The sequence below is a fragment of the Gymnoscopelus microlampas genome (genome assembly GCF_963454915.1).
Source record: "Gymnoscopelus microlampas genome assembly, chromosome: 12".
Classification (NCBI taxonomy): domain Eukaryota; kingdom Metazoa; phylum Chordata; class Actinopteri; order Myctophiformes; family Myctophidae; genus Gymnoscopelus; species Gymnoscopelus microlampas.
In genome coordinates, this window is record NC_139949.1 from 12,863,773 (window position 1) to 12,891,740 (window position 27,968).

At 40.0% G+C, this 27,968-nt stretch overlaps 3 protein-coding genes across 5 annotated transcripts; 2 read left to right on the forward strand and 1 right to left on the reverse strand.

The window, feature by feature from the left end:
* Nucleotides 1-69: 69 nt before the first annotated feature.
* rnasekb (ribonuclease, RNase K b) lies at nt 70-3,208 on the forward strand. The gene is made up of 3 exons (XM_084073704.1): nt 70-272; nt 1,564-1,646; nt 2,423-3,208. Exons 1-3 carry the CDS (start codon nt 195-197, stop codon nt 2,565-2,567), a joined length of 306 nt encoding a protein of 101 aa, XP_083929830.1. The 5' UTR covers nt 70-194; the 3' UTR covers nt 2,568-3,208.
* A 6,317-nt stretch (nt 3,209-9,525) lies between these two features.
* LOC311057051 (uncharacterized protein) lies at nt 9,526-11,777 on the forward strand. 3 transcript variants are annotated; one of them, XR_014601944.1, is made up of 7 exons: nt 9,526-9,659; nt 9,976-10,275; nt 10,453-10,509; nt 10,657-10,722; nt 10,835-10,873; nt 11,209-11,330; nt 11,383-11,777. XR_014601944.1 is itself a non-coding variant. In XM_084073938.1 (6 exons), exons 2-6 carry the CDS (start codon nt 9,978-9,980, stop codon nt 11,247-11,249), a joined length of 501 nt encoding a protein of 166 aa, XP_083930064.1. In that variant the 5' UTR covers nt 9,526-9,659; nt 9,976-9,977; the 3' UTR covers nt 11,250-11,777. The 3 variants fall into 3 exon arrangements, 2 of the variants coding, with proteins under 2 accessions (XP_083930064.1, XP_083930065.1); XM_084073938.1 differs by having other exon boundaries at nt 11,209-11,777; XM_084073939.1 differs by lacking the exon at nt 10,453-10,509 and having other exon boundaries at nt 11,209-11,777.
* Nucleotides 11,778-17,763: 5,986 nt separating this feature from the next.
* vamp2 (vesicle-associated membrane protein 2) lies at nt 17,764-25,218 on the reverse strand. The gene is made up of 5 exons (XM_084074902.1): nt 24,931-25,218; nt 19,696-19,792; nt 19,207-19,365; nt 18,589-18,640; nt 17,764-18,154 (listed from the first exon to the last, which is right to left on the reverse strand). Coding segments are annotated over exons 1-5 (327 nt in total). The 5' UTR covers nt 24,933-25,218; the 3' UTR covers nt 17,764-18,137.
* Between the last annotated feature and the right edge of the window lie 2,750 nt (nt 25,219-27,968).

A 27,968-nucleotide genomic window follows, 5' to 3' on the forward strand; every position in this document is an offset into this window, starting at 1 on the left:
AGCCGCAGCCGACCATCGCCGAATCTCACCGGAAATTGCCGAGCGTTGTGACGATCACATATCAGCTGATGGGGGGTTGAGTCAGTCGACACGGAATCGGACGCCTCCTGTTATCCATGAAGCGACGCTTCTTCTCGTTTTAGTGGATCGTATTTTTCCGTAACTGATTGAGAAAAAAGGTCAAATTGAGAGAAATGCCGTCGCTATTATTCTGCGGTCCGAAGATGGCCGCGTGTGGAATAGTGATCAGCATATGGGGGGTGATCATGCTGGTAAGGAGATATAATAGTGCCATCATGGCCGCAGCATCACAGTTTGCATTGATGTGGGGGGAGGTCAGATTAGTCAATGGAACAGACTTTAACGCTTCTATTTTCCGCAAGTCACTTATATTATGCATGTCAACTTGTTGAAATGAGTGAAACGTAGCTTATAAGGAAAGATGACATATTATGCAATACAGAGACAGGTGCACCGCACGGCACCCTCCATGTAATTCCAATGGGATACTTCCAACAAATAGACAGGTCCCAGCTAGGCCTCTTACAGTTTACCACACACACAGCATCTGATGTTTCTTTCATTGTCAGTTGAATATTGCCAGAAATCACAGCTTGCTATGTAAACGAACCTATGCGCTATGGATTATGCAATAGCTGTGGTATCTGGCATAACGTGGCAGATGGATGGTGTGCAGGTGCATTGCGATGTGGTTAACACAGCTTGATATCTGAATTTGATCAGATTTAGGCTACTTGAATTTTAAATGTGACTCACTCTGTGCCATGTCGTGTAGATCTGTACATGCTAAACTATTTATTTATTGATATGGTACTATTACCTAGGCCTACTGGCTTATTATATTGGTGTAGGCGTTCAAAATAAACGTTCCTTTTGTAGCCAAAATAAGGTTTTTGACTTGTTGAATACAAAGCATCACAATATCAGTATACCCTCTTATTAACTTACACTACCAGGGGAGTTCCCTGGATATCTGGGCCTTCTGACAACAAATCACATTGGTCTGTCAGTATGTATTAATGAGAACCCTCTTTGAGGGATTTTGACAGTCCAGTGCCATTGGAACCTTAACTATCTTGTCACAGAAGTGTATAATCTGTAAAACAATTAATTACAATTGGTTTGAATGGCACATAACAAGTGTTATTATTCCTTTGTGTATTGCAACTATGGAACTGGGGGAGTGCTAACTGCTGCTAACCCAGCAGAGTATATGATTGATATGTTTTTTTAATGTGTATTAATTTCTTATCTTTTGTGTGACAATAAAACATCTAACATCTGGGGTGCACTGACACATCACTTCAACACCACCCCAGATTTAGAATCACGGATATATTTTCAACTCAATTCAAGCTGTATATTTATACTCAGTGTATACTTTTTTCTAATTTATCCCGCACTTCCTTGTACCACTTGTATATTTATTGTGATCTATTAGGCAACATACCCAGGTTAAATTATTTGGTCAAATTTACTTTGTGAACTAAATACCGGTTCTGATTGAAATGTAATGCATTGTTTGTGTTTCTGATATTACAGGTCATGCTAGGCATTTTCTTTAGCGCCAAGTCAGCCGTGCTGATTGAGGATGTACCCTACACTGAGGAGGACATTCGTAACGAGTAAGTGACCAGAGCCTCTCTATGGCACTGTACACATCTCTTACATTGCAACGGAAGTTTCTAGCAGTACAGAGATTGTCGCTTTGGACCACCATATCAACTACATTTCACAAAAAGAAATGCAATTTTCTTTTAACCGTCTTGGGTTTAAAGGGGGATATGCAAAATACAGACAATTAAATGGTAGCCACAACTGACTTGGTGGATGTGTCCAAAAGAGTTGCGTTTCAATGGATGTGTTATGACAACATTCATGGAAATTCAACCCAACCCACGGCCAAACCAAAGCCTTGGGGGTAGATTAGATTAGCTTTTGTTTTGTTACTACTGACTAAATCACTGTCAATCAATTAGTCTCATAAGGTTAGGGCATAATTGATATTGTCATGCTCTTCTTAAATGTAATACCTTTATGATATGTTATCCATCTCATTGTCTTGCTCATGGGACACCTTGACAGAAGTTCAGAAACACAAATCTATTTTTTAGCTGAATCTTTGATGTTTTTATTTACGTGAGGACTCTCGATCCATTTGACCATACTGCTGCTAGGTGCTATCCAACACATAATGCTTTAAACATAGCTGCTGTTATATCTTTGTCTCAATTTTACATGTTTATTTACAGTTCTATTGCTTCTTGAGCGCTAGAGAAAATAGTAGCATGTCGAGCTACAACATATAAATGGGATAAAATATACATTTTAATTATATTGTTATTACTTCATGTTCGCTGCTGCTGATCAGCTTAACGTGGTATTTCTTTGCAACCCACAGCAAGAACCCACCAAGTAACATATACGGCCTGTACAACCAGGTGGGAATCAACTGCTTCATCGCTGCAGCGGTCTACGTAGCAGTCGGGGCAGTCTCCCTGTGCCAGGTCCGACTTAACAAACGACAGGAGTACATGGTCACATAAGGCACTTACAGCTGACCAATCAAATAAGTCAAAAGAAGAACATTTTAAACAGGGAGTGAAATATGTTACACTGGTATTTTATTTAACGTGTGTAGAGGTTATGTTTATGAGGTTTATTTTATGGGTGGCCAAGTAGCTACCCAGTGGTGTGAAGAACTGTTACATGTCAACATGGTACATCTACCAGTTTAAATTCATAAAATGAAAAAAGGTTATGCATTTTACCCACTTTATTATTCCACTTTATGTTACCAAAGGGAAGCAGAGAGCCTTCTATTGGGCCATTTGATTTAAGTTAAGATAGTTTGTGTGCTCATTGTGTTTCTGTGCTGTGTACTGGAGTTGTATGTTGTTATCAATCATTCCTCTGATAGGGTTAATAAAACTGACCAAAAGTTGGACCATGTGAATAATTGACTGTAAAATCCTATTCTAAACAGTGTTTGATGAAACAACCCATGTTGTGCATGTGTTATACTGTTTAAAGGCAAGGAAACATTTGATGATGTGTACATTAACTGGAGAGAAAACAAAGGTATATTGTAAATCGTGATGAACGTTCTATTGTGGATATTCCCTGCAATAAAGATGATCTCTAAATATGAGAATGTCTCTGACTTGGAGAGGAAATGTAATAGTAATCGTGTGTTCATTTTCATTGTTTGTCTCATATTTGTCCAAAAAAATGTTTTAGACATAAACATAAGGTGGGTTTGCTAATTTCTTAGTGCCATCGCTTCCATTCTCACTTGTTTAATCTGTATTCTGTGCAAGTTCTCTCTCCTCAGTCTCCTGATTGGATAAAATAGGTATCCTGACCTGAAAATGCATTTTCTGTTTACTAAAGAGCAGGAGAGATGGGGAGACTCCTGTTAGTCTATCAATGAGTATTATCCAAATATAGAGCTGTTTAACACTTATTTTAACAGAAGAAATATCAGTTATTATCCTACCTTTAAAGAAACTATGTCACTGTGGGGTGGGCTAGTTCTGGTCATGGCTCTGGTTCTGGTGAGAGCCAGTGGTGGAAAGTAACTAAGTAAATGTACTCAAGTACTGTACTTAAGTACAATGTAAAGGTACTTTTACTTTACTGGAGTATTTTTCAATACTGTTACTTCTACTCCACTACATCTCAGGGACAGGGGTCATCAACATGTACGTACACGGACAAACGTGTTCGTGGCAAGACTTGTCTATGTCCGTGGCCCATTTTATTTTATTTTGTTTCTTTTGATAAAATAGTTTATATTTTTTCATGATAATGTAAAAACATACTAAATACCCACAATCTAATCTTTGAATTCAAATTGGTTTGAATGATTTTAGTGACTCATAAAGTGTCGGGATGACATGCTCATTAATATGTTGCAGGAGATTTGTGGTATTGTACACCAGTGGTGGAAAAAGTACTCAAATTCTTTACTTAAGTAAAAGTACCAATACTGCAATGCAGAAGTACTCCGTTAGAAGTAAAAGTCCGGAATTCCAAATTTACTTGAGTAAAAGTACAAAAGTATTGGCATCAAAATGTACTTAAAGTACCAAAAGTAAAAGTACTAAGATATTTGAAAATAGCCGATCTACAAGCTCACAGCGCGTCGCGATGCGACACGTTGTGAGCTTGTAGATCTGCTATTTTCAAATAGCCTATAGGTATAAAATAGGCTAAAGTGGTTAATGTATGTTTTAGAATGTAATCATTTATATCTGAAAAGTAACAAGTAACTAAAGTTTTCAAATAATTGTAGTGGAGTAAAAGTACAATATTTGCCTCTGAGATGTAGTGGAGTAGAAGTAAAAGTATTGGAAATTGGAAATACTCAAGTAAAGTACAAATACCTCAAAATTGTACTTAAGTACAGTACTTGAGTAAATGTACTTAGTTACTTTCCACCACTGTTGTACACTACATGGTACTGTACATGATTGCATCAGGTGAGGACAAGACAGCTAGAAGTTAATGTTTGATAATAGCTACCTTAATTCTCTGAAAATAGCAAAATATGTATTTAATCCTTTGTTGGAGACAATAGATTCATTCAAGTGGTGTGGTCAGACAATTAAACTGTAGGAAAAGATCTGTTCAGAAGGATCCATTTGCTACAAAGGCAAAGGAGGACAGAACTGGACAAGTGAAGCTTGTTGAAAAAGATTTTCATCGCTGAGAGAAAGTGTTTGAAAGTGTCCAAAAATAACAAAACATAATATACTAACACACTACACAATCATAATCAGTGGAAACTCTTGATCCACAGCCTGGTCCACAATCACCATCAGATCTCCAGCTTATACATTTGCTCACCTCTGATTAAAGTTAGGCGCCCTAGCATGAAAGTAGTTGTGACTTGTGACACTGCATTTAAACCCTGTCATGCCCTTTATCATTATCTAATCACTCATAATGTACATACAGGTGTATGATGTTTTTGACTCTGACCTTTCTTTTTTGAAAAGAAAGGTCAGAGTCAAACACATCTTACAGTAGCCCCCTACATCACATGCTTTACTTTCTCATCATGATAGAAGATTTCCCATGAAGATATCACCATAATGGAAAGAAACCACTGTGACAGCCCTGCCCCTCTGCCTCCACTGTTGGCTAGCTGGCAGCATCAGTGGTGATCAGTGCAGAGTGGAGCAGGCCGTCAGACCAACTCAGTACAGCTGGGTGAGGGGTTTTGGGAAGGTATATAAATATAACTACCTCTCTTACCAACATTGCGAGCTCTCTCTCTTCCTTTGTCCTCCCTTTGAAGCAGTTGCCTTACACCTTTTTATACAACACTCACACAGCACACTCCATACATCCATACACTGCAGACATGACTGATTACTGACTTTTTCACACCTCATACCAGTTTATGTGTTTATTATTGCAATTCTTTATTTAATGTAGATCAATAAATATAACTTTAAATGTTTGACTTGTGTGTGGACTCCCTCTTTTGCCATGTATTCCCTAGTGCATGACAAAATGAGGGCTCGTCTTAAAAGTCATTTTGTTTGTTTGGAAATTTAGATTTTGATCAGATGATTTGAAATTGCTTTGGAATTTGTTTGTTGGGAGTTTCACACAAGTTAGTTTGTTTTTGTTAGGAGCTGGGGAGAGAGAGCATTTGGCCCGGTGTGCAGAGTACAAGGTAGGTGTTGGGATGGGTATTACAGGGGGTAGTGAACAGAACAAAAAGTTTGGGAACAAATCCCTGAGCGACTGGTGCCAGTTAGGGTACCGGTTGTTTTTTTTCTTTGATGTAAATTAGTGTTTGAATAGCGGCGGATCTCGAGGGTCACAATAGGTGGCTGGAGGGGAGCAGTCCTCATGCTCGGGTGCCGACTGGTAGGTTAAGGTAGTTAGTTAGGCTAGTATATTAGATAAGTTAGGGGGGGGTTGTTCCTATTTTTGTGAAGTTCATCTGCACATTGTGTTACACAGACCAACACTGAGTTTTGTTTTGGTAATCTGCACACAAATCAATATGAGTCTAGTGGTGAAAGATTGTGTTAGGTCAGTGGAGTTGTTAAATCAGTGGACGAAGGACCAGTTAATCGCTGCACAATCGAGATTACGGTGACAGAAAAGCTCAAGGAACCTTTGACTGAAGAATATTATACTGTACAGGCTAACATGGAATAATCTGGGGGTGCTGGTGAATGAGGAGGTATGAGTGGTGCAAGTTCTATGGCTGGGTTAGTGTATCTTGAACATGGCTATGCAATTTGGCTGTAGGGATGTCCGATATTATCGGCCTCCCGATATTATCGGCCGATATTAGCATAAAAATTGATATCGGGAAAATATCGGTATCGGTTTTTGAAAAAAAAATTTTTTTTTTTTTTTTTTTTTTTTTTTTTGCTTTATATTTAAGTTACAGGAGTTCTTACTGTATATGGTGTGTGTGATATGAAATTTGAGCTTACCCTAATCACAATAATCCCCGCATATATCGGTATCGGTTGATATCGGTATCGGTAATTAAGAGTTGGACAATATCGGTATATCGGTTATCGGTAAAAAAGCCAATATCGGACAACCCTATTTGGCTGGCTGACAAACGTCTTCCATAGGTCTTAAAAGCCGGACCGGTGAGCATTTGGGGAATTCAGGGATTTGGGAAAATGTGACAAAATGGCCCAAACGGTGCTTTTCAGGTTGCATACGTTGTGGGTGGCCCAAACGGTGCTTTTCAGGTTGCATGCGTTGTGGGTTAGTTTCAGTTTGTCATTTGGCCGTTGTGTTGCCTTGGTTTGGCAAAAAGCACACTTTGTTGGAGTGTGCCTCCAAGTCCAGTTGAGGGCAAGGAGGACACTTGGGTCCACGGACTAAGCCTGGCATATTGGCTTAAGTCTAAGTTCATTTGGATGTTTCATAAATTATTTGGGTCTTAGATCCTGAATTCCAGATACATGGTGGCTTGCCTATTGGATTCAAGTTGCTCAGTCAATGAAAAGCATGTTGAAAACCCAGTCAGCTGTATTCCGTCATAGAAAGCACTTGCACTGATTCTTGGACTTCAACATTTTGAGGTTTGTGTGGTCAGTTTTCACTGGCCGTTTGAAAATCTCAAGGCTCTGTGTTCAACTCCTGTACTGGCCGCTCCCCGTTTGGAGGAGTCCTTTTCGTTATAAGTAGATGCTTCAAATGTGGGGGTTGGAGCTGCCCTTTTGCAGACAGATGACAGAGTGGTGCCTTTCTTTTCACGAAAGGTCAATACTTATCAACTCAACTATTCAGTCATTGAGAAGGAGGTTCTGGCGCCAATATTAGTTTTGCAGCACTCTGATGTGTATTTGAATTCTGGTTTAACTCCACTGGTGGTTTACAAAGATCACAATCACAACTCCACTGACGAGTTTGCATTATTTTTGCAGCCTTATAGTATGGATATTCGCCATTTCAAAGGTGCTGAGAGCGTGATGGCAGATGCACTGTCTAATTAGGTTTTGTGTTGACCTGTTTTGCTGTTTATCCTAATGTTTGTTGTTTTCTCCACTATAGACTGTCCTGTCTTTGGCTCTCTTAATTCGCTCCTGTGTACAAAGGTTGCTGAGGCTGGAGGCAGGATGATGTGGCAAAGTGCAGTAACAGGTATTCAGGGGTATATAGCCTACAGGTGCACTTATGTGTTGGTAATCTTTATGGTGAGGTTGAAAATTGATGTGTTTGGCTCTAGGGGCATTGTTATAAAGTAATAAGTTGACAAGTTGGCTATTTGAATTTTTATTGGTACATATTTGGTGTATTGTTGGTTGCACATTTTTTTGTTTTTGTTTCTGTAGATAATGTGGTGGAACCCCATTTTTTTTGGAGGGGGGTGTGACGGCCCTGCCCCTCTGCCTCCACTGTTGGCTAGCTGGCAGCCTCAGTGGTGATCAGGGCAGAGTGGAGCAGGCCGTCAGACCAACTCAGTACAGCTGGGTGAGGGGTTTTGGGAAGGTATATAAATACCTCTCCTACCAACCTTATGAGCTCTCTCTCTTACTTTGTCCTCCCTTTGAAGCGGTTGCCTTACACCTTTTTATACAACACTCACACAGCACACTCCATACATCCATACACTGCAGACATGACTGATTACTGACTTTTTCACACCTCATACCAGTTTATGTGTTTATTATTGCAATTCTTTATTTAATGTAGATCAATAAATATAACTTTAAATGTTTGACTTGTGTGTGTGTGTGTGGACTCCCTCTTTTGCCATGTATTCCCTAGTGCATGACACCACACACCTATCAAAGCTACCATACCAATCCAAAAAATAGTTTTGGATTGGTAAAGTAGAACTGGTAGAACTTGATCTCCTCCTGACCTCAAGTAACACAGTCCTGTGAAAAGCCAGCAATATCTACATTAACCATATGACACCACCCACTCACCTCTGCACCTAAATGGCCCTTTGCTCAATGTGTGATGGAAGCACTGTACTGATGAGACCCAATTATTTAATGCCTGTCTTAGCCTCCTGGCAGTCTTAAGGTTGTCTTCAGAATAGGTAACCTCTTTAACCCTGGCATCCCCATTTTGAGCACGGCCAAGTAAATAAATAAATAAATAAATAATTAGAAATCTTTCTGAAATGTTTCGAAAATACCACATCTACAATCTCTCAACATGTCACGATGTAATGTATTGTGAGCTTTTAAAACAATGGCTTATATTTCTTTGCAAAATGTGTAGCACATTGGCATAGACAATATGGCACATTAGGAGTTCATTATGTAGTTCTGGTAATAACAAACAAAACTAATACTGATCATTATTTGTATGTCTGTGACAAAACATAAATATCGATGAAAATGTCCATCACAAGCTGGCATGGTGATGACCCCTGCTCACAGGCGAATATTGTACTTTTACTCCACGACAATTATTTGAAAACTTTAGTTACTTTGTAGATTTTGATTATTACAAAGCATACATTAACCACTTGACTTCAGTCCGATGCAACCCACTTCAGTGATGCAAGAGCTTGTAGATCGGCTATTTTCAAAAGACTTTTATACATTTTTTTGAACTTGTGAAATGGGACATTCTGCACAATGAGTAGGCCTACTTTTAAGTATATTTTGATGCCAATACTTTTGTACTTTTAGGCCTACTCAGGTACATTTTTTAATTCGAGACTTGTACTAAGTTGTAACGGAGTATTTCTACATTGTGGTATTGATACTTTTACTGTGAGTGCTTTTTCCACCACTGTCTTCTAGCCTACAGCGCAGTGAATGTCACTGAAGTGGGCTAGTTCTGGTCAGAGAAGAGATGGCTGTGGTCAGGTGACTTAAAGGGATTTTGTCCCATTCCTAAACCAATAATTTGATGACCGGAGACATTAGCATCTTTCCGCCAGTCATCAAATTATTGGCTCGGGAATGTGACAAAAACAAAAAAATCTCCATGAATTCAAGGCTTCATGGGGTGTGTAATTGATTGAAAATAAGTAATATTTTGGTTGAACTATCCCTTTAATGATGAAAGGAAAACGAAACTGATGAGTATAATACATAAAGGGGAGAAGTTGATGCTTTTAGTCACACTACGCAGTTGGCACGCATATCCAAAACGACATAAGTAGCCTACATCCAGTAAAAGTAAGTAGTTTTGCTTTTAATCGGCCAATTTTGTATTTTATTTTGTTGTAAAAATCATTATGGCCTCCTTGATATCGAGAATGCAGAATGTGGTTTATAATTATAGGCCTACTGGCCTAGTAGGTATTCTGCACATCAGTAGGCCTATTATTGACAATAACTGTATTAAAGTTACCCTGATTACAATTAAGTTGATGGTATGTGCGCTCCATGGGAAATGTAGTCTTATAACTAGGCTTAACTAACTGTAAGCCTGGGTTCTATTTCTTGCATCCAAAGTTTGCATTTATTTTTTCTTCTTTTGTGCCTTATATAGACATGAGCACACAAGAAGAGAAGAAATGGGGAAAAGCTCTCACTCGCATAATTAAGGCGTTGGACAAAAGTCAGTTCGAGAAGATGCTGAAACTTTTGGATGACATTCCAAAACCCGCGAAGGAAAAGGCAGAACGAGACGAGATGCCCCAAATAATAATACAACACTTGGGACTGAAGAAGTCAATTGACACCATGCAGAAAATTCTGGAAGAGATTCCAAGGAGAGACACTGAGGTCCAAGAGTTACTGCGCCCCTTTGTGGACAAACTGAGCAAGTCCCCAAAAGAGAATAAAAAGGGTAATAATAATAAAACAATAAAGTAGCCTACTTTTGATAAGGAAACCATTACCATTATTTTTAATAACCTTAAATTATGAAATAAAAAGATTGAAGATTTACCATATTACATGCCACGTGTAGTTTATAATGAGTTGCATTATTCAGTTTCATCATCTGTTTCACTTCTTCTTACAGGACCTAAGACAACATCTGTGGAGTCAGACACTGTGGATGAGGAGCCAGAGGCCGCTGGTAAGTGAACTCTCTCTCTCTCTGGTGCATTAATAATAATAAAACAATAAAGTAGCCTACTTTTGGAAACGATTACCATTATGTTTTAATAACCTTAAAATACAAAATAAATACAACATATCTCATCTCTTTCTCTTCTTCTTACAGGACCAAAGAGAACTGTCAGTCAGAAAAGTGAGTCAGACACTGAGGATGAAGAGCCAGAAGCTGCTCGTAAGTTAACTCTCTCTCTCTCTCTCTCTCTCTCTGACTGTTCAGTAATGCTCAGACGCATAATGGAGAGAATTATGTGAACGAGTGAGTAACATTTGTTTTACATTCTCAGCTAAAAAACTGAATGAATCCAAAACAGAATCTGATGAAGGTAAGCCAGACATGCAAGACACACACACACACACACACACACACACACACACACACACACACACACACACACACACACACACACACACACACACACACACACACACACACACACACACACACATCATAATGTGAGTTTAATTGTAGCACAAAATAGCCATGTTTTGAAACAGGTAAACCAATGTGTTGCTGCTGTTATGAGTGTCTTAAGACTTACAGAACTGTTAGTCAGAATTGAATAATGTGTTTAGAATTCACACAGCACTGTATTTCCAAAACAAATCAAATTCTCCGAATAATGTTATGACTAATGACACTTTCTGACTTCTTTTTAAGACGAGAAGAAACATCAAAGGGACAAGGTAGACTTAAAGTGATACTTGGGAGTCAAAAGGCCAGAAATTAGCTGTATGAACACCACCGACCAGTGTGTGGCGCCACAGCCATCCATGTTGCCCCCCCCCCTCTTTTTTTAAACATTCTTTTTGAGCTCCCAGATCTGTTGAAACACCTCAAGAACATCTGCTCACCCTCTCTCACAGCTATGCTTCCCAGTTCCCACTATGGCAGTTTTTCTGTGCAAGATCGCTAGTAGTAGTTAAGTTTGTCTCACATTGGCTGATAGTTTATAGGGTGTGTGTGAAGGGAGGGTGACAGAGCTGGCTTGTACTGACACAAAACAGAGTCATTCCCTTTTACTGATTGGTCGTGGTGGCAGCCACTTATCGCACAGTGGGGCGCTAATGCTTGATTTATACATAAAAATATACATACATCGTACAACAAGGTATTAATTAGACTTTAGATACAAGCAAAAATATGTAAAGTAATGTTGCACAGGCTTTTACATCATGTTGTATTCAACAATGAAATGTAAAATAAAATGTTTTATACTTTGTTGTAAATTTTGTTATTGTTTGTTAATCATCTGCAAACTAGAAGGTATATTTATCTTTCACACCATTTTACTGTCGAGCTCTTTTTTCACTTTGCTCTTTTCTTTTCCTTTTTTAAATACATACATGTGGAGGTCCATGTTCAATGGCAATTAATAAAATCACTTGCTAACCTACATTTACACATGCTCTGTAGCCTATTGCAGAAATGATCCAAATATACAGTGTATTTAATACAGATTAATTTGATACTCCATTCCAATTAAAAGAATGCTATTGATACAATATAGGTAGTTTATTGTGTTGGTAGATAATGACATTTTGAACAGCCTGTTTTGTCATATTTATTTGCATGCCAATACCCACCACTTGGTGCTAACTTAGCTAGCATCAAAGTAAATTATATATGTGTAAATAAATGTACACGGTGCCTCTATGGTAAATGTTAGAAATGATTGTCGAAATAATTCAGGCAAGAATGATGCGTTACTTGAGATCAGGGTTGCGGTCAGTGTTTGATTGAATCAATTCAGGGTCTATGAATGCCTTATCTCTGTTGGCTAGGGCAGTGGTAAAAAAAGTTTAACTACTTTAAACCCATATACATCTTTTTTTAAATAGCCGATAACAATTACATATCAATGTTGAACATTTTTACAACACAAGTCTTGTATGGGGTCCCTGGCACAAAATATTTTCTGATGGGGGTCCGCGGCCAAACACATCTTGGGGTCCTTGACCTGAAAAGGATTAGGAACCACCGGACTAGGCTGTGTCGCCCAGTGGTTCTGGTACTGGTTTCAGGTATTAATTACTTGTTAATCACCAAACTAGTTAGGTTGTGTCTGTCTACCCATCAACATATACACACACAAAGCTCACACAAAAACATGAAGCATGACAGTAGGCTCGCAGTTTTTCCAATATACATATATTTCATGATGTTCATCAATATAATAAGACATTGATAGATTTACACTACAGTTATTTTATGTACTTCTGTTTTTCAATTCATTTCCTTTCACGTTGAACCACCTTTAGTTTACTTTCTAATCCCATACCAAACGACAGCACAATAAATCTATCAATAAAGAAAAATAAAGAAAAAAATGAATTGAAAAAAACCTGAGCACATTGCCCATGATCCTCCAGTCTTTTCCCTCCTGATAAGGCCAGATGAACAGAGGCAATATGGGCCTTCAACCCTAAAACGTCATCCCCCCCAAAAACCTTTTTCCAAAATCTTTCCTAAAAAATAAACGGATTCAAAACAAAAAATATATATAGATTAAAAACAGCAATCTGATTAATCCATAATCATTCTAAGCATTCTGGAGTAAAAATACTTATTTTTTTCCCCCATTAACTTCCCCATTTTCTTGACCTTTAGTCACCAGTGCTTGCACACAAACAATTCAATGACATCTGGAGTTATTACTAAATTGAATCAAAAGAAAAGAAAGAGAAAAAAAAAACAGCATTTGGTTCAAAAATAAAAACAAGTTCATGTGTTTTAAACAGAATGTTGTACATTTATTAGCCATCCTGCAAAGGCTCAGAGTCTCAAAAAAGGTTCCCTCCTATTGCTGCTTTCATGCCATTTGGGGGTAATGGCAAGAATGACTTGAGCTGAACCTGGCATCTTGTAGCAACTCTTTAGGAGCAATCGCCCAACTCTGTTTTGCCCCATCACCTACTTTGCTTTCAGCCGATGCAGTGTATTCGCTGTTTGCTTGTGGTTTATGTACACAACTGTACCTATGAAGGCCAACAGTTCAGCTTGTAATTCTAACTTGGTAGACGGTTTGTGAACATATCTACCCCCTAAGTTGGTAGAATTACCCCCATATGACTTGACCGCAGCATGTTTGAGATCACTAAACAACTCTGGAGGCTGACATGAAACAAAATGATCCAACAAATCATGTTCAAGACCCAATCCCACCAAAGTAATTAACATTGAAAATACGACCGAAAAAGTGCCACGGTGTTAAAATATGTGCACTTCTTTTCTTTTACAGACAAGAAAGCAAAAGAAAAAACAAGAGCGCTCACTTCAGTTTCGTTATTTGCATCCAAATTTGTTGAGCGCTCAACGGACAACAATTGGATTCATGGATTTAACACAGAGGTCCTACCCCAATCAGTAGTTTCATGTCACCTCAATCCACTGTGATGATGCCTCCTTTGGGAGGGTTTAAATGACCATGTTTGAAACCCTGAAACATTTTCATATTGCAGAAATATCCAATTGATGGTTAATAGATTTCTACTGTAGTCCTCACCTGTGTGTATATTTTCGATAATTGTTAAAATCTTGAAACCTGAGGATAAAGGACCCCCCCTACCCCCCAAAACACCCCCATATAACAACATCAAACAATATATATTTTTTTTGTTTATGTTTTTCTTGTTTTTTGTTTTTGTTTTGTTTTAACAGCTATAGTTAAAGTCTTTTTTTTTCGTTTTAAAACTGTTTGTCGGCACTACAGAGACAGAAAAAGAAGAGTTGTGCTATTCTTAGTTATAGGATCATTTGTCTAGAGACTGATTACAGATTAAAGTAGCTCCTCAGACCTGCATACACGGCCTTAAGGTGGGGGGAGTCATTGTACTGTACTTGAATTGAATGCATGTTGTTCATGATATCTAATCTTTTCTTGCGTAGCCTATGCTAAAATATTCACACTTATTCAAAATGTATTGAGCCAGTGAGACACATCACAGACACAATCTGTAGGGGTTAGACATACTTATTCAAAGGTCATTTTAGGGGTCAGAGTAAGCTTTTAAAAACAATGGTGGTAATAGTAGAAGTAGTAGTAGTAGTGTGATCGCTTTTCAAAAGTTGTTGGAGAAAATATGTCCTTTCACTTGTTTTTGATGGCAATCGGCAGCATAAGCATGAAATTCTGGTCTTTGGTAATATTATGTGATTTAGTTTTGCTCTATTTTTGGAGGAAATGAAAGGGGAGCGGGTCATTCTAAGGCATTGGGGTCGAGCGGACAGGTACGTTTGGGGTCCTTCAGGTATACAAAGGCAGACACCTCTTTCACAGAGCTGGCAGGCAGAACTGTGACCTATCTGCTAGTGTAATTTCGTTGTCACGGAAACAAGTCGCCCTACTGTGAGATTTAAGCGGCCTAATCTGTCAGGATAAACAAGGGATATTCCTATGACAGGAGGAGCTACTCTAGAACACATGCATGCACGTGTGCGTGCGTGTGCACACACACATACAGACACAAGCTGCATAAAGTGTAGGATTTCAAATGAGTGAGTTGAGCAAAGGGGAGTATGTTCACCTACAGTATACTGTAGATGACAAGGATAAGAAGTAATGTTCAAAAGAGATAAGGCTACTAAGGATTTGTACACACTTGCAGATTTCAAAAGATTTTGCCACTATTCCCAACGTACAAAGGCCAAAGCACTCATAGAATGTTTGCAAGAGCAGTATTGGTGACATAACAATGGGCTTTTTCAACACAGCACAGCACCAGCTCAATTGCTTTCTTTAATTTACTCCCCCTTGAACGTGGCCACTGAAAGCCTTTTTTATGTTAAAATATGGACCCTGCATGGTTGAAAGTAAAATGCTGTTGCAGCCCCATAACGTGAATTCAACAGTTTTAAGGAACTATGTTCTATATGTTGCAGTTTGCGGATGCATACAAGGCCTTAGTGTGACTGGAGATTTGAGAAGAAGCAAGCACATTGTACTGTCCTGCACTGCGGTTGTAGCTTAAACGGTCAATTGCACAGGAACAGATGCCAAAATAGTAAAGGAATCATTCAAGACTAAACCAGCGAGGGCACCAATGAGGAAACAGCTGAAACGACAATAAGAAAAGCCTCTCCCTAGTTAATTGGCAGTGTATAATGCACATAGCAGAATTACAAAAACACACAATACACAGGTAGAGAGGAGCGCCCTGCCCATGGCAGCAAATAGTACAGCGTACACGCTACTCTTTACCTGCCTGTTTCACACAAAAATATACTATAATATAAATATAATCTATTATATTAAAAAAAAGAAAAAGGCCTTAACTATAGGGAGAAACATAGAAAGAGAAAGAGAGAGAACCACTGCGTTAGCAAAACACTCTGGCTAGCTTGTTTGGAATGCTACAATTGTTGAAACAACTGGTTTCTCCTGTTTCTCGGAATGCTCACTCAAGTCAATAGCTTTGAATCTAAAAAAGAATAACCCCTAACATTATCAGTTCATTGTTCTAGCACTTTATTTACTTGCAAGTTGTTGTACTTTTCCCTCGTTTGACTCTGTTACTTTGCCTTGGTTCGCAAATAAGGCAGAATTGTCTCGGTTTCATGTGCTCATTATATGGTGAGGTTTTGCTGCAAGAGGATCTCTTTTGGGCCAGCCATACTACTGACCAGCCAGACAGCGCCATCAAAAACAAGGACATTTTGTGCATTTTAAACGTATCCCCCCCGCTTCGTTCAAGTCTGGAACTCTCCCTATACACAAATTTAGGTGTACAAGAATGTTTTGACTGTATAAGGTCAGTCAGCGGCCACTTAGACTTTATGCTAACGGTACACAAATGCATGGGTCGTCAATTTTTTTCTTTATAACCCCTTGTGACAGTATAGTTTTTTTGTTTTTTCAAGTCTATATCTACAGTATGATATTGATTAATGACATCTCTGTAGTATTAATGTAATGTTTCAGCAACGTCACAGATATTACAAAAGAAAACAATTTTGGACAGATTTCGAATCCTAGTCTTGTCCATCCAAAAACGAATGCTTACAGCTAAGAATCGTTATGTTCCATTATGGTTTGTAGGATTAGTATTGGTGACGCCTATCTATATTCACCTTGCGTTTTTTTTTTCTTCTCAAAGATACTTAACATGTGCTACATTAAGAGCATTTGCACTAGACTGCAATGAAGGAATGTTCTCGAAATAAGACACTAAGTAAAAACTTACAAAAAAACAAAAACAAAAAAAAAACATCTACAGACATTGGTCCAACTGTACTATGGCAGTATTGAATTCATCAGAAGAAATGAGACGCTAAAGCATGCAGAGAGAAATGGATGGACAGAAATGAGAGAGGTTGGGGGTGGGGGTGGGGTTGGGAGGGGGGGGGGGGGGCAGATCGGGGGGTGATGATATAACCACTTAAACCCCATATGGTTGGGCAGAGTCCCTCAGGGGTCTATACTAGTGTCTTTTCTGTTATTGTGGGGAAAGCTTTCGCTGAAGATAGCCGATCGACAAGCTCACAACGCAACGCTGTGAGCTTGCCGATCGGCTATTTTCAGCGAAAGCTTTCCCCTCAATACCGATGCTGGGATTTAAGTGTTTAAGGGAAACACTGCTCCAATGAATCATCTTGTGTTAACTGGACGCTCTGGGACAACTCACCTCCAAAGCCAGCAGCTATAAAGTAAGCCTTGAACCTGAGATCGTGTCAAAATGTTAAATCTGGAGTGACGACAGATGACAGTCAGCACAACGTTGGGGATTTCCTGCGGAAAATGCGCCCATGCAGAAGTCGTAACATCGATTTGAAGTTCCACAGAAATACATTTTCCATATGAAGCAGCTTCAGATTTGACAAATTGGCATAATCTCAGGTTTGAGTTCTTTTGTTGCCTTGTTTATGGTCTTTGGAGAGAGTTTCCCCACAAATACTCATTGGATCCTCTTAGGGTTAGCACATATGAACTCAAAAGCTGAGTGGCAGTTCCTTTTAAGTAACTTGGTTACAGAAGCCTGACTCCATTGTGCTAGGATGCATCAATACTCTATGACAGACAGAGAGAGATGGACTGAAAGAGCCAGGAACAGATAGACAGTGATAACATGCAAAATACACAATTTGATAAATAGGCAGTAGTTAAGTCTGAAGCATAAGTAAAATTAATACAAAAACTTAAAAAATACAAAATGCACACACGCACACTCACACACACCTACAAAACAGTATATATCAGAATAAAACTCTACAAAGAACTATATATATATATATATATATCATATACGTTATGTCACAATTATTCGCCAGAGTCATTGTTTCCTTTTCTATTGTTGCATCGTCACAAGTGTTTGGTTTCGAGTATGGCAGATTAGAAAGAGCCAAAAGTATCAATAAAAGAGACACGGCCACAGACTCACGGGACAACGATCGACAGGGGTCCAGAGGCGAGGTGGTGGAAGTGGGGGAGCCATGGGGCCCGGAACGGGGTTAGGGGTGTCATATCAAGGCTAACTGGGGGAGAAATGTAATTACATCATCATCATCATCATCAGTGGTACTTTTTGTCGTCAATTTGATGGTTTCTTCTGTTGCAAGGGAGCGGTTTCAGACTGGGGTAGGAACAACTCTTCTTAGGTGCTGAAGTACACTGTAGAAAGACGGGGAAAATAATAAGGTTGTTAAAAATGTTAGTTGAATGCATGCATGAGAGCTGTTTCGAATTATGGATACCATAAACATTTCTGGACCCTGGTATTTACCAAATAATTAACAATAGTCCCTATTGGCCCGTGAAACCTTTGTAATGTTTCATGCTTATTCAGGTCCCGTACAATCACATTCACAAAATGACTCACCAGGACTCAGTGTCAAGTGAACAAAGTACACAGTAAAGTCCTCAGTGTTGATGGACTGCAGTTTGTACACACTGAGTTAAATGAACACTGAGGATTTCATTGTGTAACTGTCAGTATTACTCTACTTAGTTAAAGACATCATTTGAAATATATGTAATGAATTATGCATATCATTGATACAATAAAAATCACTAAATTGTTGTATTTAACAATGACTGAGTCTTACCGACGACGACGATGAGGACAATCAGGCATATCACACCCAGGATAATCATCATCTAATGACAGAAAGCCATCGTTGTTAAAAAAGTGCATGACAAAAACAACAAAGTGTACATTTCATCATTCTCAGCATAGAGGTAGATTGTGAGACCAGTGGATGTCCACTAGCTTCACCCTATAAGAACCTAATATTTTGTGTTGACCCAGAAGCCAAGAATTAATCTTTTAAACAATAATAGTTCTCTGGTCAACCTTTTTCAAAATATCATTGTGTCAAACATTGTGTTAATATACAGTAATTTAGTATGAAGTACAAATACAACATTTAAAGAGGACTAAAAGAAGGCTTATGCTTTTACTCTGCCTGCCTAATCTCAGACTAAATTAGACCTTGAACACCATGTGAATACAATTAACTACCCTTAAAAAAATTAGCACACCCCTCCCCCCTCCACATTTTCTATTATTTTAGATGTAGGCCAACATGGCACTTCAAACACAGCCTGCGCACAATTTGAGACATTGGTCAGTCTCACCATAACAAACTGACTGTCCAAGCCTGCCCCTGGACAAAGCACATTCCACGAGGAGTACTTCCAACTCTCTGCATGTGCACACTCACCTTGGCATTCTTCCACCAGTATTTATTCTTCAGTTTTGCAGCACTGGTCTCAAACTGGGAGGCTCCAGCCTGCAGAGCGTCAGCCCTGTCGTCCAGCTCCGACAGCTTCTGATCACGCTCTAGAACCTTATCCACGTTTACACGCATGATGTCCACCACCTGGGTGGATGACATGCGGCACAGAGGAGAGCAGAAGCACAAAACATTACTGGATTATTATGGCATGGCCTGTTAGAGTCATTCCAAAATTACAGCACTGTCATTATTATTGCGAGATAATCATTGCTATGGGCAAAAAACATTGTATCTCCATATTTCATCCTATTATGCTTTTTGATCAATTGAATGCCCTAAATAATAACTACAGTACATTGGATCCATTGAAACCAGTTTTTTTGGATCCACTTTTCTCCAAGGTTTGCATATTCACACATTCATCTACGGTAAATATGAATTATGTGACTTTGGGTTTTCACTTTGGCCACTCACCTCATCCACTTGTGCCTGTGTCTGTTGCAGACGGCGGTTGCTGGTGAGGTTGGGGGGCTGATTTCCCTCTGCAGGGGCGCCAGCGGCTGGGGCAGACCTAGCCACGGAAACACAGGTTCTCAATATCGTGCAGATTCGGTACTCAGACATAAAAGATGACACTGTAGTGGCAGGTAGTCTAGTAGTCACTGTGACTGTCAAGGATATGCAAGGTTCACGCCCAGCTACTGTTCTGTTAAAGACTCTTTGAACAAGCCACATCAAACCGCTAGTTTCACACGCATTAAAGGTCACTCTGGATAAGAGTTTCAGATAGATGTCATCTATCTATGAATTCCAGAAACCTGTGTCTGTCTGTTTTTCTCGGGCATAACTCGGGCACCACCCAACCAGTCGACCTGGCGTATGTGTCCCCGATGACCTGGGGGTGTTCGGAGGGGTGGGGGGTGGCCGGCTGCTCCAATGAACACAGTTGGCCACAGGGGGGAAGCCTCAAGGGAAGACATTCTCTGTTGCTGCACTGACAACAACCCCTACAAGCAGGTCAGGATGCCTGTTCAGCAGAATGGGGAGGGATAGCATGTTCCTCTGCATGCCCTCCCGGTGAACTCCTCACTGTCAGGCTACTCCATGTGTATAGGAGGAGACGTGTGGTCCTCTACACCCTCCCCAGACCAACAGTAAGGGTTGGCACTGGTGACAGGAACTATACACACTAGACCATACCCGTAGGGGAATATGAGCACCCAACGTGTGCAGTTTGGCTTATGCGCTGAGAACAGACAGTATCAGGGATCGAAAGTGAGTTTGTACTGTGTAGTGGAGTGGTTCTCAAACGTTTTTATGTCAAGGACCCCCAAATTGACACTTGTTAGCCCGCGGACCCCCATTTGAAAAGATATGCCAGGGACCCCCATAAGAGCGTTTTTTGGAGAAAAATGCCATGTTAACTGACATGCTTCCTAATTGTATTTGGGTTTCATGGCAGAGAATGCAATGATTTAGATCACCTCTGATATAGTCGCTTTCAAAATCAGGGGCTCCATCTTTTCACATTACTTGTTGCTCTGTCTCTCCAAAAGCCTGTAGCATCACCTGAAGTAACTGAAAGTGTTACCAGTACTTTAACCAACACAAAGTAGTTCCGCCTTCATCTCTGCTACTTCTTTGTCAGACCAATCAGCACCTGCATGACTCAGTGCTACATCACCTATGTTTTTTTTATCCCTGTTTTATATGACAGGACAGAGAGAGTAGAAAGAGGGATGACATCATGTGACACAAGACACGAGCCCGATTCAAACCCATGATGGCGTGATCGGGTGTGTGCCTATGTGGTACACGCACCAATGGGTTGAGTCACTAGGAGTACATTTGATAACAAAATGAATGCAAATTCTTGCTTAACCACATGGTTAACATGTTTGTCATGTATTCTGCTGATTTTGTAGTCCATAACTCCTATTCCCTTTTACACCCCCCATTCATGATTTGAGTGAGGTATACACAGGCAGACAAACTGATAGATAGAGTGTGAGAGAATTATTTAACTATGAAGTTAAATAGCTATAGCTGATGCTGCAGGTTGTTTTAATAAGTACAGTACATCTCATCTGTGAGAAGTTCCTCTTAAGGTCAAACCGCACCAATGCCAACTAGTTGCAACTCCTTGCAACAAAACCGTTTTAAGGTCAGCCGCACCAATGCAACTCCTTGCAACTGCCATTTGGGATAATGGTTGCAAGTAGTTACATGGTGAATCATTGGTGTGTAGTGGGCTTTAAGTGAGGAGAGACAGAACTCTGCATAAAGGTCACCTTTAAATGCTGCTACACAACTTGCTAATCCCCATGTGACAACAAATCCTTCTACAATAGTTAATCTAGAAGTGTTTCTTTCGTCATTATCATCTCCAGACAGACACTGAGTTTATGACATTTGTCTACAGTATATTGTGCCCAGTATCAAACAAAACACCAAGTCAAGTTCCTAACACAAGTGTATGCCAAATAGAAGCCTGTTTTTTGATATAGGACAGGCAAAAAACTGTCTATGTGTAGACCCAACAATATGTTGTGCTACATTCTATTCTACCTCTCTGCCCCGAAACCAGCAAAAACATTATCATATGTACTTCAGGAGATTGGCTGTCATACAGTGATGTCATAAATAAGTGTCATGCTCACCTATAACATCACTGCGCAACTGGGTGTTATACTTAATGACTTGAATGACTCATTTGTCTCCTGGTGGTAAAACACAGGCACAGATGTATATCTCCTCATGCAATGTTTTTGCAGTATTGATTGATTGATTGATTGATTGATTGATTGATTGATTGATTGATTGATTGATTGATTGATTGATTGATTGATTGATTGATTGATTGATTGATTTGCCAAAGAAATACATATATCTAAGTTCAAACTGGGGCCAACATATTGTTGAGGCTGAATGAACCAGAGTAGCTGGAGCAAATGGAACCTGTTCATCCTGTTCAATTTGCATTCATACTGCTGTTGCCCCAACAACTGGCATCCATTTATCAAATACAGCAGGTCATTTGTCCTGGTGTTTGTCTGGTGAAGGCCAGAGAAGCAAGTCGTGCATTCCAGTTTTGACTTGTGAGACCATAAAACAACCCAAAGCACACCACAGAGTACACAGCAGATGACACTCCTATCATGTCACAGAATGTCTTCTGACATAGACAGTGGTATATGGCACACAATGAACATCTTAAAAAAAAGGTTTAAACACTTAAACCCTCTAGACTTAGTAAACTGGACCTGAGTTGGCTTTGTACTTGGATCATTTTTTATGTCTACACCAAAGCGCTTTGCCAGAAATAGCCGATCAACAAGCTCATGCATTGTGAGCTTGTAGATCTGCTATTTTTGCCTAATGTTCCTCCCAGAATATGGATGCTGCGGTTCAAGAACTTAATGAACAAAGCTGCTAATAGACCATTGGATTGGCATAGCCTTTCACATTCCTTTCCCTAAAACGCTGCCAGACACTAATTGACTGTCTGCAACATCAAATAAAATGTGGCTACATCTTTTCAGACTTTTCAAGGCATAGGCTACGACAAATAGTCTAGTGCAGAAGTTCTCAACCTTTTCAGGCCGTGACCCCCAAAAATGATCATATTTTAACAGGGAACCCCCCACTCTGATGAGCACTTGGAATGTAGGAGTTGAAGCATTACATTTTGTTTGACTCTAGATAGAAATGTAGAAAATAGCAGATCTACAAGCTCACAGATCTACAAGCTCACATAGCAGATCTACAAGTTCACAACGCCTCGCAAAGCCAGGCGTTGTGAACTTATAGATCTGCAATTTTCAAATGTTTTGCCTCTTATATTATTTGACAATTTGGCCAATGTTTGACCAGTTTCTATAGTGTAGCCCCCCCTGGGGGTCCCGACCCACAGGTTGAGAACCGCTGGTCTCGTGAACAATGTTAGCAAGCGCGTCCCCCCGCACTCGTGCACACACACACACACACACACACACACACACACACACACACACACACACACACACACACACACTGGCTGTGTGTTGTTCAGCACCGGACAGCGCCGCTTTTCAGCACCACGGACAGAGTCTGATCAGCAGCAGACTTGGTTGCTCCGTATGTTTGTTTTAGTCTCAATGACGGTGGATTAACCTAGATTATAATAACATTCATTGTTTCGGATGGTATTTCCCCGACCCAGTTGTCTCTCTAACGTGTGAATAAATCCCGTCGAGCATGACTCGACGAGGCCTGTTTTAAAACGGCTATAGTATAGCCTTACAACGTCGAGGAGGGCGTTCCTTTTGACACAAATATAGCCTATGATCCATGGTGATCATTTTTGTGACAATGTTATCTATTTTCATTTTAGCATTCAGCCCATATAGTAGGCTAAACATCGTCGTTTAAAAAGATTAAATTAGCTCAATTAGCCATCATCGTATGTAGGGCCATAGGCTATTTCAACAGCATTTAATGGCGTGTTGCTCAGCCTCCTGTGCACATATTGACAGACGATGGCTTGTCACGGCCATCTTTCCACAGCCGACACTTAAACACTTGTCGAAAACAGCAACATGCAGTATAAACAAACTGGCCCTGAATATATAAAGATACGATGACCGTAAAAAGACACTGATGAGAAAGCAAACAGGGGGGAAAATACACCCTTGCTTTGTAACTGTCCGCCCTCGTATAACGACAAGCGACGACATTTCTAGGCTAAATTCTGAAATTCAGACTCGATCGGGTGTTCATTTAACTCTGAGAGTGTGCAGATGGAACCAAATGGACCCGTAAGGGTCCATTTGGTTCCATCTGTACACTCTCTGAGTTAAAAGAACGGCAAGGGTCCATTTAATAGGCTCTTATTTGTAGGCTACAGGCTACAATCTGGATTTGATGTAGCCTACCCCCACCCCCCACGGTAGGCTAATATCACAAACTAGGCCTAATCCAAACACGATAATGTAAATGTAAATAGTCGAATATACAAATGAGTCATTATAAGCCTTTGGGCAATCACACGGCATCCCTTTAAAATCAAACCAGTCCAATCTGGAATGAAATGACGTGCGTTGTGCCCAGTGTAAAAAAAAAAAAGCATGACTAAAAACGAACGAAAATAGCGACCGATCACGGCTGAAATAAATAAGCCTGTTTACTGACAGATCAAAGGCCTTTATTAAAGCCTCGTGCTTGTAACGTATGATATGAACATATGGCTTCATATTCAACATGCACACATTAGCCTGTAAGTCTTCAGGGCTCATTTAACTGCGAGAGCGTATAGCTACAGTTGGAAACAAATGGACCCTTGGGGGGGGTCTATTTGGTTTCATTCATTTTAACACTGAGGATTTTACTGTGCAAGGTTAGGCCCAGGTGTTGGCTTAACACTACGTTTTAGACCATTTCAACACGTTGACTACGTGTGTTTTTCCCCCCTTAATGTGCTTCTTCAGTATCACAATCGCAATTAAAGTGAATCCATATTCATAACCACGGACGCAACGGTTCAAATAACCTAACGGTCGAATGTCTGAATGACAAGGCAACCGTTTAAATCCTATTATTTCCCGAATATCACCAATCACGTCGCTAAATTACAAGTGGCTCACACAACAAATTAGCCCTATTAATAAAAGAAAACCCACAGGGAACATAGGGCTATACGTGAGATTATGTAATAAAACAGGCTATACTTACATTTTTCCTGGTGATGTGGGCTATATAATGCAGAAATCCTCGTGTGGAGATGTTCGTAGTATAAGTGGCTCTAGTCGCTTTAAGTGGATTGCCTTGTGCAGCTCGTCTACCCTCTGGCACGTACCCTTTGAGAGGTTATTCTCTGCTCCGTGCGCTGCTTTTGTTTACCGATCAAATGCGTCCCCCTTCCCTTCCAAACAATCTGCCCTCTCGGCCTATAATGATATTATTATATAATAATGTATGTAAGGTCGTGCAGCGCCCACTAAGGCTTTGATATTTCTTCGACCGCCGGTCCTCCACAAGTCCACAGTGTCACTACCGTTAATGAACGCGTAATAAGGTAGAGGATCTGTCCCATCGCTTGGAAGGGCGGTCGGTCGCGCTTTGATTGGCTGGTTGGTTATAAGGCAACTGTACGGTTTAGGCAATAGCATATAGGCTACATCTAAACACCATATGGGTAACCGGAGTCCCTCAGGGCTCAATACTAGTGTATTTTCCGTTTTCTGTTATTGTGGGGAAAGCTTTAGCTGAAAATAGCCGATCGACAAGCTCATGCGGTTGAGAGCTTGTCGATCTGCTATTTTCAGTGAAAGCTCCCCCCACAATACCGTTATGGCGTTTAAGTGGTTAAAACTATTGTTTCAATAAAACTTAGTTCGTGTAGATCTGGCCACCATTTCAAAGATCTCAGACAGAAACATATTTCAATCTTTGGGAATAATGGCTACTTGCTGTCCATGGACATTACATTTCTCATACGTGCATGATGCACATATGAGAATTTTTCAATATATACTAATTATCAACGCAATTTGTATCATTATGACATTGTTCAGTCATATTTTTAATGTTTTATTACGCCGTCATTTGTCACTGGTTCCCTGACAACCAACTGTAGCCAATTACAGCACGGACATCCCTGTGGGCTATGGGGTCTAGACTCCACCGTAATAACCTGTCGCCTGGATTAGAAAGGGACAAAGATGGCTTGGTGACGTCACTCCCGGGTCTCATGTTGAGATGGGTGGCCAAAGATATTTTTTTGTATCATTATTAATGATAGCGACTTTTTTTTCTACAGCTACTGTTATGACCCCAAACGTGTCCCATTCATGGGAATGACATATAAGCCTGCCCACGTTTAGACTAATGTGCTTATAAAGGCTACTTATGGTGGTGAGGATGTATGTCAACAAAATGGCGTTCTGTATAGGGGGTGTGGTAAATTCCAGTGGTCTGTTATTTGGTTATTTCCTACTGATCTGTCATGAAATATTGGTCAGGTCACCATGATGAATGTATTTGTAGTGACCACTAGATATGTGAGCCATGCTGCCTTAACGTTCTGTTTATTTTTCTTTGTATAATTATTACTATTATATGTTTTATAGTGTTTTTAGCCTATAATAATATTACTTCTTCTACTGCTACTACTACCACTACCACTACTACTACTACTACTACTACTACTACTACTACTACTACTACTACTAATAATAATATAACAATAATAACAATTGTATCTATTGTACTCGCCTTCTTTTGAAGACTTTTGTACTTAAATACAGCATACACTAACAATATCCTGAAACGATGGATAAAGTATTTGGCCATTATTATCATAATAAAAATAGCTGGCTTTTTTGAAAATATGCTTTTCTTACATTATTCAAAGTCATTGTCAGGTAAAGGTCAAAGTTTTCCGGCACTCAGTTTATTCACACATTTACAAAACACCACAATGGAAATAAGCTCTTAAGCTTTTTTTGTTTTATCCTTTTGACAGATATCTCCAAATATATGCTATAGTGTACATTTTTCTCAATCAATCAATCAATCAATCAATCAATCAATCAATCAATCAATCAATCAATCAATCAATCAATCAATCATCAATCAAAGAAATATTAGGTATTTCAGTGCAGCAGTATATTCAGTCAACCCACAAGTGCAACAATAGAATGGCATTGGCTGTAACTAATAACAAGAGGGCCTCTCTAGAGGAGGCGGCTTGCCTGTCGCATGGACTTGTAAGCCAGTGGTTCTCAAACCTTTTCATGTCAAGGACCCCCAAAATTATACTTTATATGTACTTGGCCGCGGACCCTATATCTCCAATATCCCCAATATTTTGTTCCAGGGACCCCCAGAAGCAAAGATTTGAGTGTCAAATGTTCGCTTTAAAAATATATATATATTCAAAGACTTGCACAAATTTCACGATTTTTCAAAAATAGCAGATCTACAAGATCATAGTGCGGCACTCGGTGCCGCGCTATGAGCTTGTATATCTACTATTTTTTAATAGCCAAAGTATAAAATATGAATAAAGGGGATAAAATGATTGGCTGGGGGCCCTCTGGTACCCCCCAAGGACCCCTGGGGGTCCCCGGACCCCACTTTGAGAACCAATGCTGTAAGCAGGAGCAGAGGTCTTACACGCTTCTCCTTATCAACGGGAAACCAGTGGAGATGGTGGACAGTTTCAAGTCGCACATCACAGAGGGCCTGACCTGGAATGCACACATGAGGCTATGGCAAAGACATGCCTGCACCACTTCAGGCAGCTGAGGAATCTCGTATGGTCTTGAAATCTTTCTACTCTGCTACATCCCAGAGCATCCTGTCACGCGCCATCTCTATATGGTATGTAAAGAGCTCTTCCCAGGACCTGCGAGTGCTGCGGAAGCCACAGGGAGCTCTCTCGCGTTCCTGCAGAACATATACATCATCATCATCCTAGAAATGGTCTGCTTGCGATGATGCAAAATGGCACTGGAGGCCGGGGTCTCACAGCCTGGGACTCAAGGCTCAGAATGAGTTATTTTCTCCTTCATGTGTTCATGATTTTTGGCACCACTGCAGTCAGGCAAATACTGTAGTGGCTCTGAGGAGCATACTGGAAGGCATCAGTGAGCGAGGCCTGTCCGTGCAGTGGCGACCACTTTCATTGACTTCAAAAAAGCTTTTGACACCATACACCAGGAGAAACCCATGAACATTCTCCGGGAATATGATGTTCACGAGACGAT

Bases quoted from the DNA above. Each gene is read 5' to 3' on its own strand.
- rnasekb (XM_084073704.1), top strand. From the start codon at position 195: ATGCCGTCGCTATTATTCTGCGGTCCGAAGATGGCCGCGTGTGGAATA. The intron at 273-1,563 runs GTAAGGAGATAT...CTGATATTACAG, and splicing joins TATGGGGGGTGATCATGCTG to GTCATGCTAGGCATTTTCTT. The intron at 1,647-2,422 runs GTAAGTGACCAG...TGCAACCCACAG, and splicing joins GAGGAGGACATTCGTAACGA to CAAGAACCCACCAAGTAACA.
- LOC311057051 (XM_084073938.1), top strand. From the start codon at position 9,978: ATGAGCACACAAGAAGAGAAGAAATGGGGAAAAGCTCTCACTCGCATA. The intron at 10,276-10,452 runs GTAATAATAATA...TTCTTCTTACAG, and splicing joins CCCAAAAGAGAATAAAAAGG to GACCTAAGACAACATCTGTG. The intron at 10,874-11,208 runs GTAAGCCAGACA...CTTCTTTTTAAG, and splicing joins CAAAACAGAATCTGATGAAG to ACGAGAAGAAACATCAAAGG.
- vamp2 (XM_084074902.1), bottom strand. The intron at 19,366-19,695 runs GTGAGTGGCCAA...TCATCCACCCAG, and splicing joins CACAGGCACAAGTGGATGAG to GTGGTGGACATCATGCGTGT. The intron at 18,641-19,206 runs GTGAGTGTGCAC...TTCTGTCATTAG, and splicing joins ACTGGTGGAAGAATGCCAAG to ATGATGATTATCCTGGGTGT.